The sequence below is a fragment of the Equus caballus genome, chromosome 13 (assembly GCF_041296265.1).
Source record: "Equus caballus isolate H_3958 breed thoroughbred chromosome 13, TB-T2T, whole genome shotgun sequence".
NCBI classification, from domain to species: Eukaryota; Metazoa; Chordata; class Mammalia; order Perissodactyla; family Equidae; genus Equus; species Equus caballus.
In genome coordinates, this window is record NC_091696.1 from 9,894,051 (window position 1) to 9,909,060 (window position 15,010).

Sequence of the window (15,010 nt, forward strand, 5' to 3'; positions counted from 1 at the left end):
GTCAGGCTGGCTGGTCAGGCTGTAGCCACCCCCTGCCCACAGCTCTTTCAGTTTCCAACTCTGAGCAGAGCCTCTCATCCTTAAGGCCCCCTTCCCCCCGAGAAAAACAGAGACAGGAAGGGAGAACACACACCAAGTTTTATTGGGGGGTATTTACAGGGGCAGGTAGAAGAGAGGGGAGTCACACGGGGAGTGGGGGGGATTGCAGGTACAAGGCAGACAAGGGCATGGGAATGGCCCCTGCACCCACCCCAACCCTGGGAAGGGTGGGAGAGCAGCCAGGGCCCAGGAAGACGGGCTGGGGAAGGACAGCAATGGGGCTGAGTCCCTGGGCTGGGGGGCTCAGGGACTTGTAAACATTGACCACTCTCAGAAGGGGATGGGGGTGGGAGAGGGCTCCCCCTACACTTCCTCACAGGGTTAAGGCCTCTCCAGGCTCAAGGGCCCCCTAAGTTCAAAGTCTCTTTAGCTGGGGGGAAGGGGAAGGAAGAGACAGGGCAGAGTGTCATCCCCCGCCCCCTGCATTGGCTGCAGCAGGGGTGGGGGCAGTTACATTCAGTCACAACAGTCCTCCCCCCACACCTCCAACGCCACCAGAGACTGGCGTGAGGAAAGGGGGAGCTGGGGGGCCAGCAGCAGCAAGACATTTCCCCCTGGCCCATCACCCCCTTATTGCTTTAGAGAGAATATTGTCTTCTCACGGACGCTAACACTGTTGAAACCAGGGAGAAGCAGGTGGAGGGGGCCCCTCCACCCCCGAGGCCAGCTTTATCCCCCAACACTGACCCAGTTGCCACTTTGGTGCCAAAAAAAAAAAAAAGAAAAAAAAAAGTCGCCTCTCTGGGGATGGATGGGGAAAGAAAACTGGGGCCACTCCCCACTTCCCCAGGGCAGGAAGGATAAATACATTCATGGAGGGGAGGCAGTGGCAGAATCTTGCCCTAATACTGCGCTCTGAGCAATGAGGTCGATGGGAGAAGTTAGATGAGAAACCCAAAAGAGAACTGTTAAAAAAAAAAAAAAAAAAAAAAAAACGAATGGAGACAAACCCAGGTAGGTTTGGGAATAAGAAGTCGGTGAGCAGTAACAGAAGGGCCGCCTCCCCCTGACGCGGGAGACAGACACTTCTAGTCTTAAGCCCCCACCTTAGCCAACATTAAAAACGCATTGGGGAGCAGGGAGGGGAGAGGCCGCTTGCTCCTCTCCCATTTGGTCAATGGAGGGGTCAGGGCAGAGCTGCGTGGTCCACATCCCACACAGCTGGCCGCAGGTGGGGCTCCCTTCTACCAGCCCCCGCACCGCAACCCGAAGCTGAGCTGCCCACTCCCTTGGCCTCCCAGGCCCCTCCTCTTGCCCCTTCACAGGAGAAACAACAGTCAAGTGGTGCCTCTCTCTCCAGCTCCTGAAGGAACTGCTCCACCTCCGCCTCGCTCAGGGTTGAGGCAGGGGGCACAGCAGGGGCTTGCGGCCCAAAGAATACATTCATGTGGCAAGGCAGGGAGCTGGGGCTTTCAGCTTCACACCTGGCCATCCCCCGAAATGGCAGCGGTGGGGGAAGCCCCACCAGGGCCAGAGTGGAAGTCCGGCCGCCCGGACAGCCAAAGGAGGTTGGCACCTACCGGCCCTCTCCCGTCTAGCCTGGCGGCCAGCACAGGCCAGCAGCCCGGGGGTCTGAGGCGGCCGGCCCATTTGTGCAACTTGCCCCCAAAGCAGCAAAGCCCAGGGGCTACTTTGGCCCCCCCCTGGCGGACACCTCTGCCACAGTCACAGCAACAAGGGAGCCGTTCACAGCTGGTCCGGCCGGCGGGGCTGAGGGGGCCTCGCTGTGCAAACTGCTGGCACCCCAGCTTCCAGTTACCCCAATGGCCCACCGTGCGGGGCAGGGAGGGTAAGTGCAGCCTCGGGGGCCAGGCAGGACAGGTCCGTGGGGCCCAGGTCCCCACTGCCCCAAAATAACAGTGTGTTTTTTCTTTCAGTCTCCTAACCTTTTTTTTTCATTGTTTTTTTTCTTTAAAAAAAAAAAAAGGAACCTCTGTGGACCTTCCATTGTCACCCCCACTATCCCCAGAGGGGGAAGGGGTGCTTAGAGTCTAGCTTTTAACAATTTTTCTTGTCTCTCCTAACGTTTTCTTCAATGCTGTTTAAAATTTTTAAAAAAAGGAAAAAACCCCTTCCCCCCAATCTGTAAAGTGCCTCGTGGTGGGTGAGTTAAGGTGCATCGTGTGGTTTGTAACAAGTGCTGGGGACCCTGCCCCTGCTTCCTCCTCTGCTCCTTGCGGGGAGCCTGCAGGCTGGGGACCGGAGGGTCCAAGCTGCTGCTGCTGCCCTGGCCTACAGCCCGGGGGCTGGTGGGACGGGCTGGTCAGTAGTCATCCACGCTCTCGATCTCACCAGAAGGGCCGTGCAGGGAGTACCCTGAAGCCGGGGAGAAGCTGGGTGTGACCACTCACCCAGGCTCCTGCCCCATGCTCAGGGAGAGCCTCCTTCCTGGCCCCAGCCCCTACTTACCCAGGATGCTGGGGTCTGAGTGCAGCATGAGTGCCCGCCTCTTGGCCTTGCTGCCCTCCCCAGGGCCAAGTTTGGTGCTGTGGTTGGTCTGAAAGGCCGTCTGCAGGGAGCTGCTGCTCAGCCAAGCCTCCTGCAAGGCACCAGAGATGGAGGGTGAGCCAGGAGGGCAAGCCAGGAGGACACCCCCCGCCCAGCCGGGGCTCGGGGAAACCTCACCTGCTGCTGCTGCCGTTGTTGGCTGGCTTTCTGCTTGGCCCTCCGCTCCAGGAATTGTTTGGCAAATTCTTTGGCTTCCAGCGTGTCCCCCAGGCAGGAACGGATATAATCGTGGACATCGTAGGGGGATTCCACCTCCTTGAGGATCGCTACAGCCATGGGCACTAAAGGACAGGATAGGGGTGGTGTCAGGGTCCACTTGATGCAGCCCGGCCCGGCCCAGCCTCCCAGGGTCTGCCGCCTATACCGTCCAGGCTGCCCGTGGTGCTCAGCGTGTGCAGCATCTGCTCACACCACTGGGTGAAGCCATCCTGGGGCCTGGGGATGCCCTGCAGCAGCTTCAGCAGCTTCTCTTCCTCCTCTGTCTTTTTGCGCACAGGCCGACCTGACAGGTGGCTGTACGAGTCACTGAGCGGGACAGGGTGAATCAGAGACAAGAAATCAGCGCAGGTGTTCCACATCCTTCCAGCCCTGGCCCTCGCCCAGACCCTGCAGGCCCTGGTGGGTACCTGAGAGAGGGGCTGCTCCGGCTGTTCTTCAGGCCCAGGCTGCGGGCCAAGCTCCCGCTGCTCTTGAGGGTGTCCTCCCAGAGCCCCAGGCCACCGCTGCTGCCCCCGCTCTTGTCGGGCCCGCCCCACAGCGGCCCAGCCTCAGATACCCACTGGTTCAGGGGGGCAGCGCCCAGGCCCCCAAGCTGCTACAGACGGCAGGAAGTCAGGGTGGCCCAAGCAGGGACACACACACTCAAGAGAGCTAAGTAGGGAGGCTGGTTTAGGTGGGATGGGGGGAGCAAGGTGAGGGCCCCAGACAAAAGAGATCCTTCAGAGCCAGACACAGGCTAGCACTCGGCTGGAAGCTTTGGGCTCAGCGACGCCCCACCCCGGGGTCACCTGGGAGCTGAATGGAAGGGGTTCCCGAGGGCCCGAAAGGTGCCAGTCAACCAGGGAAGGGCCCAGCCTGCTCACCACACGGTGGTTGGGGGCCTGGGCCCGCGATGGCTCCCGAGGCGGCGGCTGCTTATGCAGCTGCCGCTCGCCCTCCAGCTGCAGCTCGAGCAGCGTCTTCATGGAGAGCCCCTGCTTGGCCAGGCCAGCCCACAGTGGGGGCGGGGAGCTGGGCGCAGGGGGCACGGGCACAGTGGCCACTGCCTGCTGCTGCTGCAGCAACTTCAGGAGAAGCTCCTGCTGCCGCACCTGGACGGGAGGGATGCAGTGAGGGTGCGCGGCCGGGCCCCAGGCTCAGGCTGGCTGGCCAAGGGCTGGTGGGACCCCCACCTGCTTGCGCCGAAACAACTCCTCTTCCTCCTGCCGCCGCTTCTGCTCCTCCTGCTGCTGCTGGCGGCGCTTCTCCTCGCGGCGCTTGCGCTCTTCCTCCTCCCGCTTCGCCCTGAGCTCCACTTCTCTGCGCTCTTGGAACTGGCAGGGCCAACGAGACCAGACGTCAGACCTGGGGCACCTGGCCTTCCCTGCCTCAGTCATGCCCTTGATGCCCAAGGACGCCTACTCACTTTATGTTGCAGCTGGAGTTGTTCTAGAATTGGACCCTGAGTCGAAGAGTTAATTGGTATGTCCCAAAGACTGGCCTCACCGCCTGCAGGAGGCAAAGGCAGCTGCAGGAGGGAGCTTGGGTCCCCTGGGCCAGAGCAGCAGGAGGGGTGGAGCGCCCCGTACTTCCTGCTCACCTGGAGCCAGCTCGGCAGGGGCGGGGGGTGGGAAGGCATGCTGGAGATGGCAGGAGGCATTGGGACTCAAGAAGGGCCAGGGAGGGAGGGCTCAAGGGCCAGGGCAGGGACTGGCTGGCCACACACCTGACTGTGATGAGGCTGAGGTATGTATGTCCCAGAGGGGGCCCGAATCCGGCACTGACAAGGACCGGTTCATCGTCGGGAGCAGGTTCTGGTCCCCACCTCTAAGGAGCAAAGCATTGATCCTCAGCACCCTAGACACAGCTACGGTCTGCCCCATCTCCCCCTGTACACATCCTGAGGGCTCAGACACACACACAGCCACACAGAGATGCGATGAGACGAAGACCAGCCCACAGACCTGGGGGGTTTGAGAGCTTGGAGCTGCTGCAGGAACGCGGTGAGCTGCTGCTGCTGCGGCGGCGTCAGCTCCCCCAGGGCTGCCTTTTCCCGGAGGGCACACTGCGGGAGCTGGCGGCTGCAGAGACGCACCCAGGTGTTGGGGGGCCGGCCACACGGCCAGGGCCTGGCCCCACAGACAGTCCCTTCCAGGACCCCCATACCTGCTGACCAGCTGAAGAAACTGCTGGTGCTGCAGCTGCTGGTACAAGGCCGCCGCTGCCAGCTCCTGTTGCTTCTTCAGCCGCTCCTGGTCCATGTTTCCCTGAGGGAGAGGGACAGCATTCCTGCGGCTCCGACCTTGTCTCGCTCTGCACCACCCGCTGCCGGCCATCAGGCTCCCGCCTCCCCTCCCTGCTCCACGCCAAAGGGGGTATGCTCACCAGCAGTGGGGGTGGTGAGGGCCCCGGGGCGAAGGGCACACGGCCCCACATCTTGATCACCTCACCCAGTGGCTGGAAGCCCTCGTCACAGCCCCGCTTCACAAGCAGAGCCATGGAAAAATAGCCCGCCTGGAACCACTCCGCCATCTCCTGTGTTGTGAAGGGGCCTGGGCAAGGGAAGGGGGATTTCAGTTAGAAATGTGCACCAGAGAAGCCCGGAATGAGAAGGGGGGTGTCCCCGTGCCCCCTCCCGCATGACCCCAGCTCCACATGGGCACCTTGGATCTCTCCCTGGGGGTCCTTGTAGAACCACTTCCGAGCCGCGCCGTGGCTGAGGGGGAGGGCAGTGGCAGCTGCAGAGTGGCGCAGGCCCTGGGCCTGCATGGCGGCCGTGAACTGCTCCTCCTCCAAAGAGCTGTCCTGCAGGGAGGCCACCAGCTTCTCCGCCTCCTGGAAGCCCAGGGAGAGAAGGCTCAACCGCCCAATCCCAGCAACACAGGGACGGGGCTGGGGCTGGGGTCAGGGGCTCACGTCCTGGATACAGCGGGCAGATAGGGAAAAGCCTGGAACATGGGCAGGGACAGGTGGAACGGCTCTCTGTGCCCAGCTGGGGAGGAGCCCTAGAACCTTCTTAGGCCCCCACACCTGCTGCAGGTGCTTCAAGCCTTCATCATCTTCCAGATCTCCGGGTGGGCCAGGGGGCGAGCCCCCCCCAGGACTCAGCTGCATTCCCCTCATATCGTCTCCTAGAAGGAGTGAAGAAAGGAAGGTAGGATGCGGGGTCTGGAGAAGGAGGTAAGGCAGTCCCCTATCCACCCTCAGTCCAGAAAGCTCTATCTCTAGCCCCCACACACCTCCTTCCCACAAGGAAGGGGAGCGTTTGCCCCACCAGCCCCTGGCTCAGGGAAAGGGTGGCCCCGCTCTCTGGTTGTACCTTCAGCGGCCGGCAGGTCTTTCTCCCCAGCATCATCACCTTCGCCATTCGCTCCCCAGAGCGGGCCCAAGGTGGGCAGCGGGGAGGGGCCGCTGGGCTGCTCCTCCTGAGGAGGCAGAGGGGTCAGCTCCTTCCCACCTGAAAGAGAAGGGGAATTACCAGAATGCAAAACCGAGGGCAGGAAGGCCTTGCAAGTGATTCAGCACAAACCCTCCATTTGTGGCCAGAGCCTGGGCCTCTGGATACTGAGCCCACCCACTTAACTTTGGTCAACTCCCCTAACGTTCAGCACAAACCCACGGTGTACGTTTACTCTTTCGCCCCTAAGATACTGGGCATGTGACCATGTCACTGTCCAGGGCTGTATATGTAGTACCAGAGATGTAGTACTGTCTTCCACAGATTCTTCAAGGGATTCTCAAAGGTCATTTTAATGATGCTTGATTTTCACTTGACACACTGCCTTTAAGACCCAGCCCTGTTGTTTCCGGGTTCCTCCCCACATCCGTCAGCACTGGCTGTCCTCGAGTTTCTAAGCAAGGCGGACGGACAGCCAGTGTCCAGCTGAGGGACCCCTCAGGCTTCATCCCTGCCCCACCCCCAGGCGTACCTGACTCGGGCCCCTCCTGGTCCAGCCCTTCTGGAGGCTCCTCCTCCTCCTCCTCCAGGCCCTGGAAGTCGAGCTCCTGCTCCTCAGGAATGGGCTCCTTGGGACTCTTCTGCATGGGGTTAGGGAACACAATGGGGAGGTGAGGGGCAGCCGACAGATGGGAGGAGTGAGAGGACCCCATCAGGGCAGGTTCCCACCAACCTCTAACAGAAACCTTCCCCTTGCCTCCTCACAGATACCTTGAGAGGCAAGAAGGCCCCAGAGGCATCGAAGGTGCCCATTTCTTCATCCTCATCGTCCAGGCACCACTCGGGGAGCCCATCCTTGTCGTCATCAAAACCGTCAGGCCCTCGGCACCTCCGGAGGTGAGAGCTGCCTCCCCCACCCCGCCCCTCCTCTTCACCACACCCTCCTCGATCCCCTCGCAAATCAAATTCAAACTTGCGACGCCGGTCCCCATGTTCCCGCCAGCCAGCAGAGCGGGGGCCACCATCTGGACAGGAAAAGTTGGAGGAGAAGGAGAATGGGTATCCCGGTCAAGCCAGAACGTCCACGTTCTGCTGCTCCCCAGGACCCCCGGGGACAGCGGCACTTGCAGGTGCCCCACCCACCGCACTCCAGAGAGCTTTTCGCACCCTCCGCCTGGCGTCCCAGGAAGTGCCTGCCACCACCGCCCACCCCACCCCTCTGGCGCCCATCTCACCAGGGCTGGCTGAGCGCCAGCGGTCTCCATCTCGCCGGGGTCCTGCCCCAATTCTCCAGCTGCCCTCTTCCTCTTCCTCTTGCTCCTCTCGGAGAGAACGCCAGTTCTCGCTATCTGAGCGGGCATGTTCCTTCCGAGGGCCAGCCCCTCCCTCCTCAAACCCGGATCGTGCTTAGGGGCGGGGAAAGACAGAGTCAGTGAACTCAGCCCCGGTCCCTGGAAGACTCTTACTCTAAACCTTCCTGGTAAAGAGGAGCCCAGCTCCAGGCCCTCCTGCCCCACCATCTCCCCCAGGAAACATCCCCCTTAGTACGGTCAGCCATTTCAGCCCTCCCCCCGCCTCTCAAAGACCTCCAGGGCCTGGCTACTACCCTCGCCACTCTCCATACCTCCATCCCTCCTGGCCGACTTCTCAAACCGCCTCTCGCCTCTGCAAGAGGGAAAGATGCTGGTCAAAGGACAGCTTCCCTCCCCACCCTGCGGGAGCTCTGCACACCTTGTCCTTTCTGCCCGGGGCGGGGGCGGCGGGGAGTGTTACAGGGGACAGAGAAACTGGGAAAAGTCAGGCTTGGGAGGGATCCCAAGGGGGCACAGAGAGCAGAGTGTCCCAGGACAAACAGGTACCATAAGAATCAGAAGGAAAAGGGCAGGGCCACGGGGACAAAGGGCACAGAGAGAGACCTGACAGGGCTTATCTGGTGGGTCTCCTGCCGTCCTCTACTGACAGACCCAACCCTTCCCCCCGCAGGCAACCCCGGGACCTAACCCCAGGGCTTCTCTCTGCTCTGCCTCGATGCCACCTCCTTCCAGCCTGCACCTGTCATCCCAACTCTGGCTACGCTGGATCTCCCGGGGGTTTCGGCCAAAGGCCCCGTCGCCTTCCTCAATGCTTCTTTGGTAAAAGCAACTGTCACCGCGGCCACGGCCTGGAGAAAAGACGAGAGGCACATGGGAAACCTGCCAGATCATCTCTCTCCACAGCCTCAAGACCACGAGCCCCACCTCTGCCGGCCCCCAGAACACACCAGCACCCCTTCTACCTCGGCTCCGCGTGCTGCCCCTGCCACGGGAGGTGCCACCGAGGGGGGGGCCAGCCCCTTTCCCCATCAGCCTCAGCACGGCCACACTGTTCACTGACAGGGAGAAGTTTCTCTGAGGAGGGAGCCAGGGGCAGCAGTAAGGACCCAGGCACCAGACTGCCCCGACCCCTGTCCAAAACTGCAACCTCCACCACCTGTCTGCCCAACCCCAGCCCCTCACCAAGGTGGAGACCCAGCACCCCGACCCGCAGCTGCCCCAGCCCAGCCCCACCTGCTCCTCCTCAGTCAGGGGCTCCAGTGCCAGGGGCTGCAGTGGCTCCTCTTGCAGCACCGCAGCAAACTCCTTGTCCTGCAGCTCATCAGGGACCTGTCAGTCGGGGCAGGAGGGCAGAGATACCACATGCTCCTGGGTCCTCTCCACTGCTGAGGCCAAACGGGCAAGGGACACATACCCCTCCCACTCCCTCACCTTGGTCTCCTTGACGTAGAGGGCCAGCATCTCCTCTCTGCCGTAGCGATAGTCAGCCAGCTTGTATTTGGGCATGGCAGGGGATGGGGGTGGGGAGGTCACACTGCCACCGCTGGAAAGGGCCCTCAGCCTAGAAAGATGACACAGGGGAAGGAGAAAGACAGGCGTCTGAGCAGCCCTATCCTTCCAAGTTTCTCCATGCCACCCAAAGCACACCTGACTCACCACTCAGGCCCAAAGTTCAGGGTCTCTGCTGCCATTGTGGGGCTGTGCGGGTGCTAGAGGTCAGAGGGGCTGAGCAGAGGAGGGGGGACCTGGCGTTCTCTCTCCAAACACCTGTGGAGCATAAGGACATTGGGCCTTGGTGGCAGCACACCCAGAGAACCCCAAGAGAGTGAAGAATAGGTCCCCACCTGGGTGGGCACAGTAAGAGGCTCTGAAAGGACTCACGTAAGCAGCCACGAGCCACTCACACCATGAGTTGACCAAAGAGTCACGGTGGGGACAGACCTGGGGGAGGAGAGGACACAGGGCAGCTAAGGCCCTTTCCAGCTTCTGCAGGGGCACCCTCCTTCCACCCCAGACTCACCTGGCAGCCTTGCCCCAGGAAGCAGGGAGGGTGGGGGCTGGGCTCTCTTCAGGCAGGGGCCTATGCTGGAGTGAACCAGGGTCCCCAAACTACTGGATGTTGCTCTAACCACAGTGGTGCCGGGGAGGGACCTTCACATCCGGGAAAGATCCCTAATGAGAGATGAGGGGAGCAAGGCGGGGTTAAGTCAATGGGTCAGACGGGCCTCCCTGCTTCGGGCCCTCCTCTTCCTGCGCAACAGGGGGACTCCCAGCTGCCTGGAGGCTGCTGCTTGTCCAACACAGGGGCCCACGGCCCCTGCTCCTCCTCATTTGAGTCCCCCCACCTTAGGCCTCAAGAGCAGCTCATCATTCAAAGGCTGAGTGAGGTGCTGGAGGTGCGGCAAAAACACGCAGGCACCTCACTAGGCCCAGCTCGCTCGCCGTGTGGCACAGTATCTGGTAAGAGGCTGGTTCAGGTATGCACGGGTGTTCAGGACAACGATGAAACGAAAACAAGCAAACAAGCAAAAAAACTCCCTGGCACCACAAGTATTCTAGAGAGAGAAAAGGTGAGTTATGGAGAGAAGGGTTAGAAACTAATCTGGAAACAAAATTACTTCCCTCTTGAAAATACTCAGGGCTGGCTGCTTGGCAGCTAGAATCCAGGGGTTCAGTTTGGGAAGAAACCCAGCACAAGGGAGGCAGGGGGTGTTCCTGAAGGACCCGGGCAGGCAAGTCCAGCTGCGCCCTCATGGGCTGATGGACCAAACAGGACTCAACCCTCAGACTCCTTCCCCAGGATCAGGAGAGGCCTGATTGTAAGGATGAAGGGCAAGAGGGAACATGTTATCAGGGTACAAGCTGGAAGGAAGGCTCCTCACCATAAAGCAGAAATAAGGGCAGAGTTCCTGAGGCTGACAGAAGCAGCAGCGGTGGCAGTGACCTGTCCCTCTAAAGAACAGCGGAAAAGGCTCTCAGGAGGTGGCTCATCCCTGGTGGTTCCAAGCAGAGGACGGCCGGGGCAGGGTCCCAGGGAGCTGCACGAGGGCTGCCCTCACTGGCTCGGGGGTAGGCTGGACCGGAGTGCCTCCAGGGTTCCCATCAAACTCCGCGACTCCACAACTCTGGAACGAAGAAGGGTTTCCACCAGAGGGGCCAAGGGAAAGAGGCTGTCACCTACAATGGCAGACCGGAAGACGAAGCTAACTCTAGGAGAGACAAAGGACCCACTCCCCAAACCCCAGCATCCCAGGGCGAAATGCAGCTTTGGGGACCCTCTAGAGCGGGGCTGACCTCCCGGGGCATGAACATCTCTTCTACAACAGCCCCGGCTGGACATTTCTGGTGATGGAGCGTGCTACGGCACACCCGGGCGACAGAGAAGATAAATCAGTTGAAAAGCTCTTCCTTTCCCTGGATTCAAGGAGGCCTCAGGACAGCAGAGTAAGGTTAATCCTTTCTACACTACAACCTGTATGTAATGTGGTCAGCAGATGCATCTTGAAGACGTTATGCTAAGTCAAACAAACCAGTCACAAAAGACCCAATACTCCTCTCATATGAGATCCCTAGATTCAGGGAGAGAGAGAGTAGGATGGTGGGTGCCAGGGCTTGGGAGCCAGCAGAGTGGGGAGTTGGTGCTTAACAGTGACAGTTCCAGCCAAAACAGGGAAGACGAGAAAGTTCTGAGACGATGGTGGTGATGGTTACACAACAATGTGAATGGATTTAATGCTACAAAACCATACACTTAAAAATGGTTAATGGGGCCGGGCCCGGGGCCGAGTGGTTAAGTTCCAGCGCTCTGCTTCAGCGGCCCAGGGTTTCACTGGTTCGGATCCTGGGCGCAGACATGGCACTGCTCATCAGGCCATGCTGAGGCGGTGTCCCACAAGCCACAACTAGAAGGACCCACAACTAAAATATACAACTACGTACTGGGAGGATTTGGGGAGAAAAAGCAGGAAGAAAAAAAAAAAGATTGGCAACAGTTGTTAGCTCAGGTGCCAATCTTTAAAAAAAATGGCTAAAATGGGGTACGTTATATTCTTACCAGCATTAAAAAAAAAGGTTTAGAGAAAAAAAAGACATTCGGGGATAGCTACTGCATACCTATGTCTTCCCCACTCCAAGAAAAACACCTCACATTCCTTTGAACAAACCTCTGGCGAGGCTGCTCAGAGCCGCCTCCAGCTCACTCCAGAAGAGGGGCTTCTAGAGGGACAGAAGAGTCCCGTGGGCGTGGAAGGCTGCTGTGGGGACAGGGGACAGCAAAGGGGACCACTCACCCTCCCCCCCTTCCAGGGAGCAGCAGGGCGGCTGGCCGCGGTGCTGTCTACTTCCGGCCTTCTCCCTTCTGTCCTGGCTGTAAGGAGCAAACCGAGGAGAAGCGGCTCCCAGGTGAGAGGCAGAGACACTGCAGAGGCAAGAGAGACGCAGTCAGGGCCGAGAGGAAGCAGGGGAGCAGCCGGAGAAAATGGCCATGGCTCTGGGCAGGTCCAGCCAGAGGAGGACCTGGTCCCAGAAGCTGGTGGCTGCCTGGTCCTTCCTCAGGCTAAAGGAAGCATGCATGGCACCCCGGTTTCCATCCCTCCCAACAGGTGTGTATCTTTTCCACATGCTTCCTCGAAGCCTTGACGGAGGCGACTCTGCTCCCCAGGGGACATCTGGCAATATCTGGAGACATTTCTGGTTGGCATGACTGGGAGGTACCACAGGCATCTACACTTCCACACTTTACCTGGGTTGAGGCCAGGGATGTTGCTAAACATCCTACAGTGCACAGGACAGCCCACCCCCCGACCCTGCAACAGAAAATTATCTGGCCCCAAATATCAACAGTGCCACGCCTGGGAAACCCTCCTCTATGCCCCAGCACAGGTAAAGCCTAATCTCTGTTTACGCGGAAGAATGAAAGAGAAGAGAAACCAAATTTACTCCAGTTCATTCTCCCCTCTGAAGAGCAAGGAAATCACCCCTAATTACACTGCCCCATGAGAGAAATTTGAAATCCTGCCAGGAGGGAAATCCTCGAGAAAGGAACAAGTTTACAAAAAATTGACTTAAGTTTTTCTAACACAACTCTCAAAGCCAAGCATCTGTATCCCTTTCCAGTGAAGGAAAGAGCAGGAGAGGTGGCAGGCAGAGGACAGGGGCAGCAGCCTTCCCGGCTGCTTGGTCTAAGGGTCTCCTGGAACTCGCTCCAGCTTCGCCCCTACCCCTCGGCCCGCCCTCAGCATCTGTCTGCCCATCCACCTGCTCCCTCCTCGCCCTCTTCTCTCTCTCTGGCCTCAGTATACCCTCACTCCCTTGGCATCTGGATTATTGCTATTAAAAGGCTGCCCCCTGCCGGACTCAAGGGGAGAGGACACACATTGGTCCTGGGTGCTCACAACAGGCTTGAGGGAAGAGGAGGGGGGGCCTGTTCTCTGGGGTTCAGAACTCACGGGAGAAGAAAAAGATCTAGAGATGGGGCGGTTCCAGTACACGCTAAGTTAAGAACATCATTTCCTCATTCCATCACCCCTAAAATTAGCCCCCATCCAGAGCAATGTGCCTTGGCACAGAAAGGTACCACTATTAACAGAAGTAGAGGCCCAGATTCCCCAACATTTCAGAAAGCACCCAGCCCCAAGCCTTTTGGAGGTGACTCCACCCTTTCTCAAGATGGAAAGAGTCTCTTGGCGCCGTAGGACGAGAACTCCGAGGCTTAAAAAGGGGTGCAAGCCCGCATGCCTCCTGGGGGGTGGGCTATCCCAGCTCTCCGCTCTGAGCCATCACCACAAATAACGCCCCTTGGCATCTGCCTACTCGTTACCAGTTTCAAAGGACTTCCACACTTTACCTCATTTGATCCCTCTGCCCACTTGCCCAGTCTTGGGCTCCAGCCAGGGAAAACAAGGAAGGGAGGCTGCAGCTGCCCAGACAGAGGACCCCGACGACCCCAAACACTCTATCCCAGCCTGCAGAAGCAGAAGCGGGTGCAAAAGCAGCAGGAACCACCCCAAACTCACAAGCACACTTTGTGAGTTTTAAACCATTTTCAATTTCCCGTTAGAATTTTTAAAATCCTTCACATAGCCATCTCCTCTGCTCTAAAATGGGGCTATTTTTTCTATCCCAAATTCCAACCACAGAGGTAAAACCGAAGGCAAACTGGGGTCGTCTAATTCATCAAATGGCATACAAGACTAACGCATCCACTGGCTGAAAAAGCCAGGCCAGGGGTCTAAGGACCCACTTGACCGTAAGCACCACGCGGGACCCTTGAGGCCCCTGGTCCCCAGGCCACGGCAGCAACGCAAAGTCCAGATCTGTCCCAAACCCTTGGCAATGACATGCTAGACCCACAGTCTAGGAAACAGGACTGGAGCCAGGGTGAGGGTGGGGGGCCTGGGACCGCACAGGGACCAGCACAGATGAAGCCAGACAGCAAACTCCCACACCGAGTGGGGAGTCAGGGGACCCGCCTGTTCGTCCCCACGGGGCTTCAGCCGCAGAGGCAAGGGGTGGGGGGCTAAGATGCAACTGGCGTGTGAGCTCGGAGGGGCGGCCGAGAGGCTGCTGATCCTTGCGAGGGCAGCCCCCGAGAAGCCAGAGGGGGGTCAGACCGGCAAGGATGGACGAGAGAAGGGGCCAACAAGTATTGATGGAGCATCTCCCCGGGCCGGGCGCGCTGCTGGACCAGACCCGGCGGCATTCGAGCCGTGACCAGGCGAGAGGCGCGAGAGGAGGGTCTCTCGAAAGTTAACTTGAAAAAATCATCAAAGGCCAAGAGTGCGGGGCGGGGGCTGCAGCATCGCGGGGGACGGGCTGGGAGGGGCCCAGTCCGGAGACGGCGACGGGGAGGAAGGAGACCCCAATGACCAAGCACCAATGACCAAGCGCTGGAGAGAAACTGAGGCGAGGACGCGGCCGGGGGGCTCCGGCGGACGGGCCCGGCTGCCCCGGCGGCCGAAGTCCCGGCCGCCCGAGCGGAGCCGCAGGGCCCGGCCCCCGCGACGAGCACGGCGGCGCGCGGGGAGGCTGGGGCGCCGGGCCGGGCGGGGGGCGGCCGGCGGGGGCGCGGGCGCGGGGGCCGAGGACGGCGTGCCCTTCAGGGCGGGGGCGCGGGCGGGCGGCGGGCCGGGGGCGGCGGCGGCCCGCAGGCGGCGGGGGAGGGTCCGTGCGGCCAGCGCGCCCGGGCTCCGCGGGTCGGCGCGGCGGGGGCGGCGGCGGCGGGCCCGGGCCTTACCGCGGCGGGCGGGCGGGCGGGGGGCGGCGGGGGGTCCGGGCCGGGCGGCGGCGGCGGCGGCGGCGGGGGAGGGGGCGCTGGCGCTCCCGCGGCGGCCGCTCCTCTCTGTTTGTGTTTGTAGCAAGATGGCTGCCCGCCTCGCACCACGTGACGCGGACGCGGGGCCGCGGGGCCGCCCCCTCCGCCGCCGCCGCCGCCGCCGCCTCCCTCCCCGGCCCCGGCCGCCCCGGCCCGCCGGCCTCGCGCGCTCCCCGCCAGCCC

General features: G+C 60.6%; 1 protein-coding gene and 1 non-coding gene across 6 annotated transcripts; both read right to left on the minus strand.

Annotated features, from left to right (window-relative positions):
• Window positions 1-119: 119 nt before the first annotated feature.
• GIGYF1 (GRB10 interacting GYF protein 1) lies at window positions 120-14,875 on the minus strand. 5 transcript variants are annotated; one of them, XM_070230776.1, is made up of 29 exons: window positions 14,750-14,875; window positions 11,805-11,932; window positions 10,398-10,640; window positions 9,536-9,687; window positions 9,397-9,456; window positions 9,172-9,282; window positions 8,947-9,076; window positions 8,749-8,844; window positions 8,478-8,589; window positions 8,204-8,363; window positions 7,827-7,867; window positions 7,438-7,608; window positions 6,974-7,227; window positions 6,735-6,843; window positions 6,125-6,262; window positions 5,836-5,936; window positions 5,469-5,640; window positions 5,191-5,357; window positions 4,972-5,072; window positions 4,770-4,886; window positions 4,532-4,632; window positions 4,232-4,314; window positions 3,999-4,139; window positions 3,690-3,917; window positions 3,234-3,421; window positions 2,972-3,132; window positions 2,725-2,888; window positions 2,509-2,638; window positions 120-2,415 (listed from the first exon to the last, which is right to left on the minus strand). In XM_070230776.1, exons 6-29 carry the CDS (start codon window positions 9,204-9,206, stop codon window positions 2,363-2,365), a joined length of 3,153 nt encoding a protein of 1,050 aa, XP_070086877.1. In that variant the 5' UTR covers window positions 9,207-9,282; window positions 9,397-9,456; window positions 9,536-9,687; window positions 10,398-10,640; window positions 11,805-11,932; window positions 14,750-14,875; the 3' UTR covers window positions 120-2,362. The 5 variants fall into 5 exon arrangements, with proteins under 5 accessions (XP_070086877.1, XP_070086882.1, XP_070086881.1 ...); XM_070230781.1 differs by lacking the exons at window positions 11,805-11,932; window positions 14,750-14,875 and having other exon boundaries at window positions 3,234-3,418; window positions 8,255-8,363; window positions 10,398-10,537; XM_070230780.1 differs by lacking the exons at window positions 11,805-11,932; window positions 14,750-14,875 and having other exon boundaries at window positions 8,255-8,363; window positions 10,398-10,537.
• On the minus strand, window positions 8,319-8,457 carry MIR9133 (microRNA mir-9133). Its single transcript, NR_128166.1, has one exon. It is a non-coding gene; the product is annotated as a microRNA mir-9133 (primary transcript).
• Window positions 14,876-15,010: the final 135 nt, after the last annotated feature.

Coding starts and splice junctions, on each gene's coding strand:
- GIGYF1 (XM_070230776.1), bottom strand. CDS start 9,206: ATGGCAGCAGAGACCCTGAACTTTGGGCCTGAGTG. Junction 7,609..7,826: donor GTCGGCCAGGAGGGATGGAG/GTATGGAGAGTG, acceptor CCCGCCCCTAAG/CACGATCCGGGTTTGAGGAG. Junction 2,639..2,724: donor AACAACGGCAGCAGCAGCAG/GTGAGGTTTCCC, acceptor GGTGCCTTGCAG/GAGGCTTGGCTGAGCAGCAG.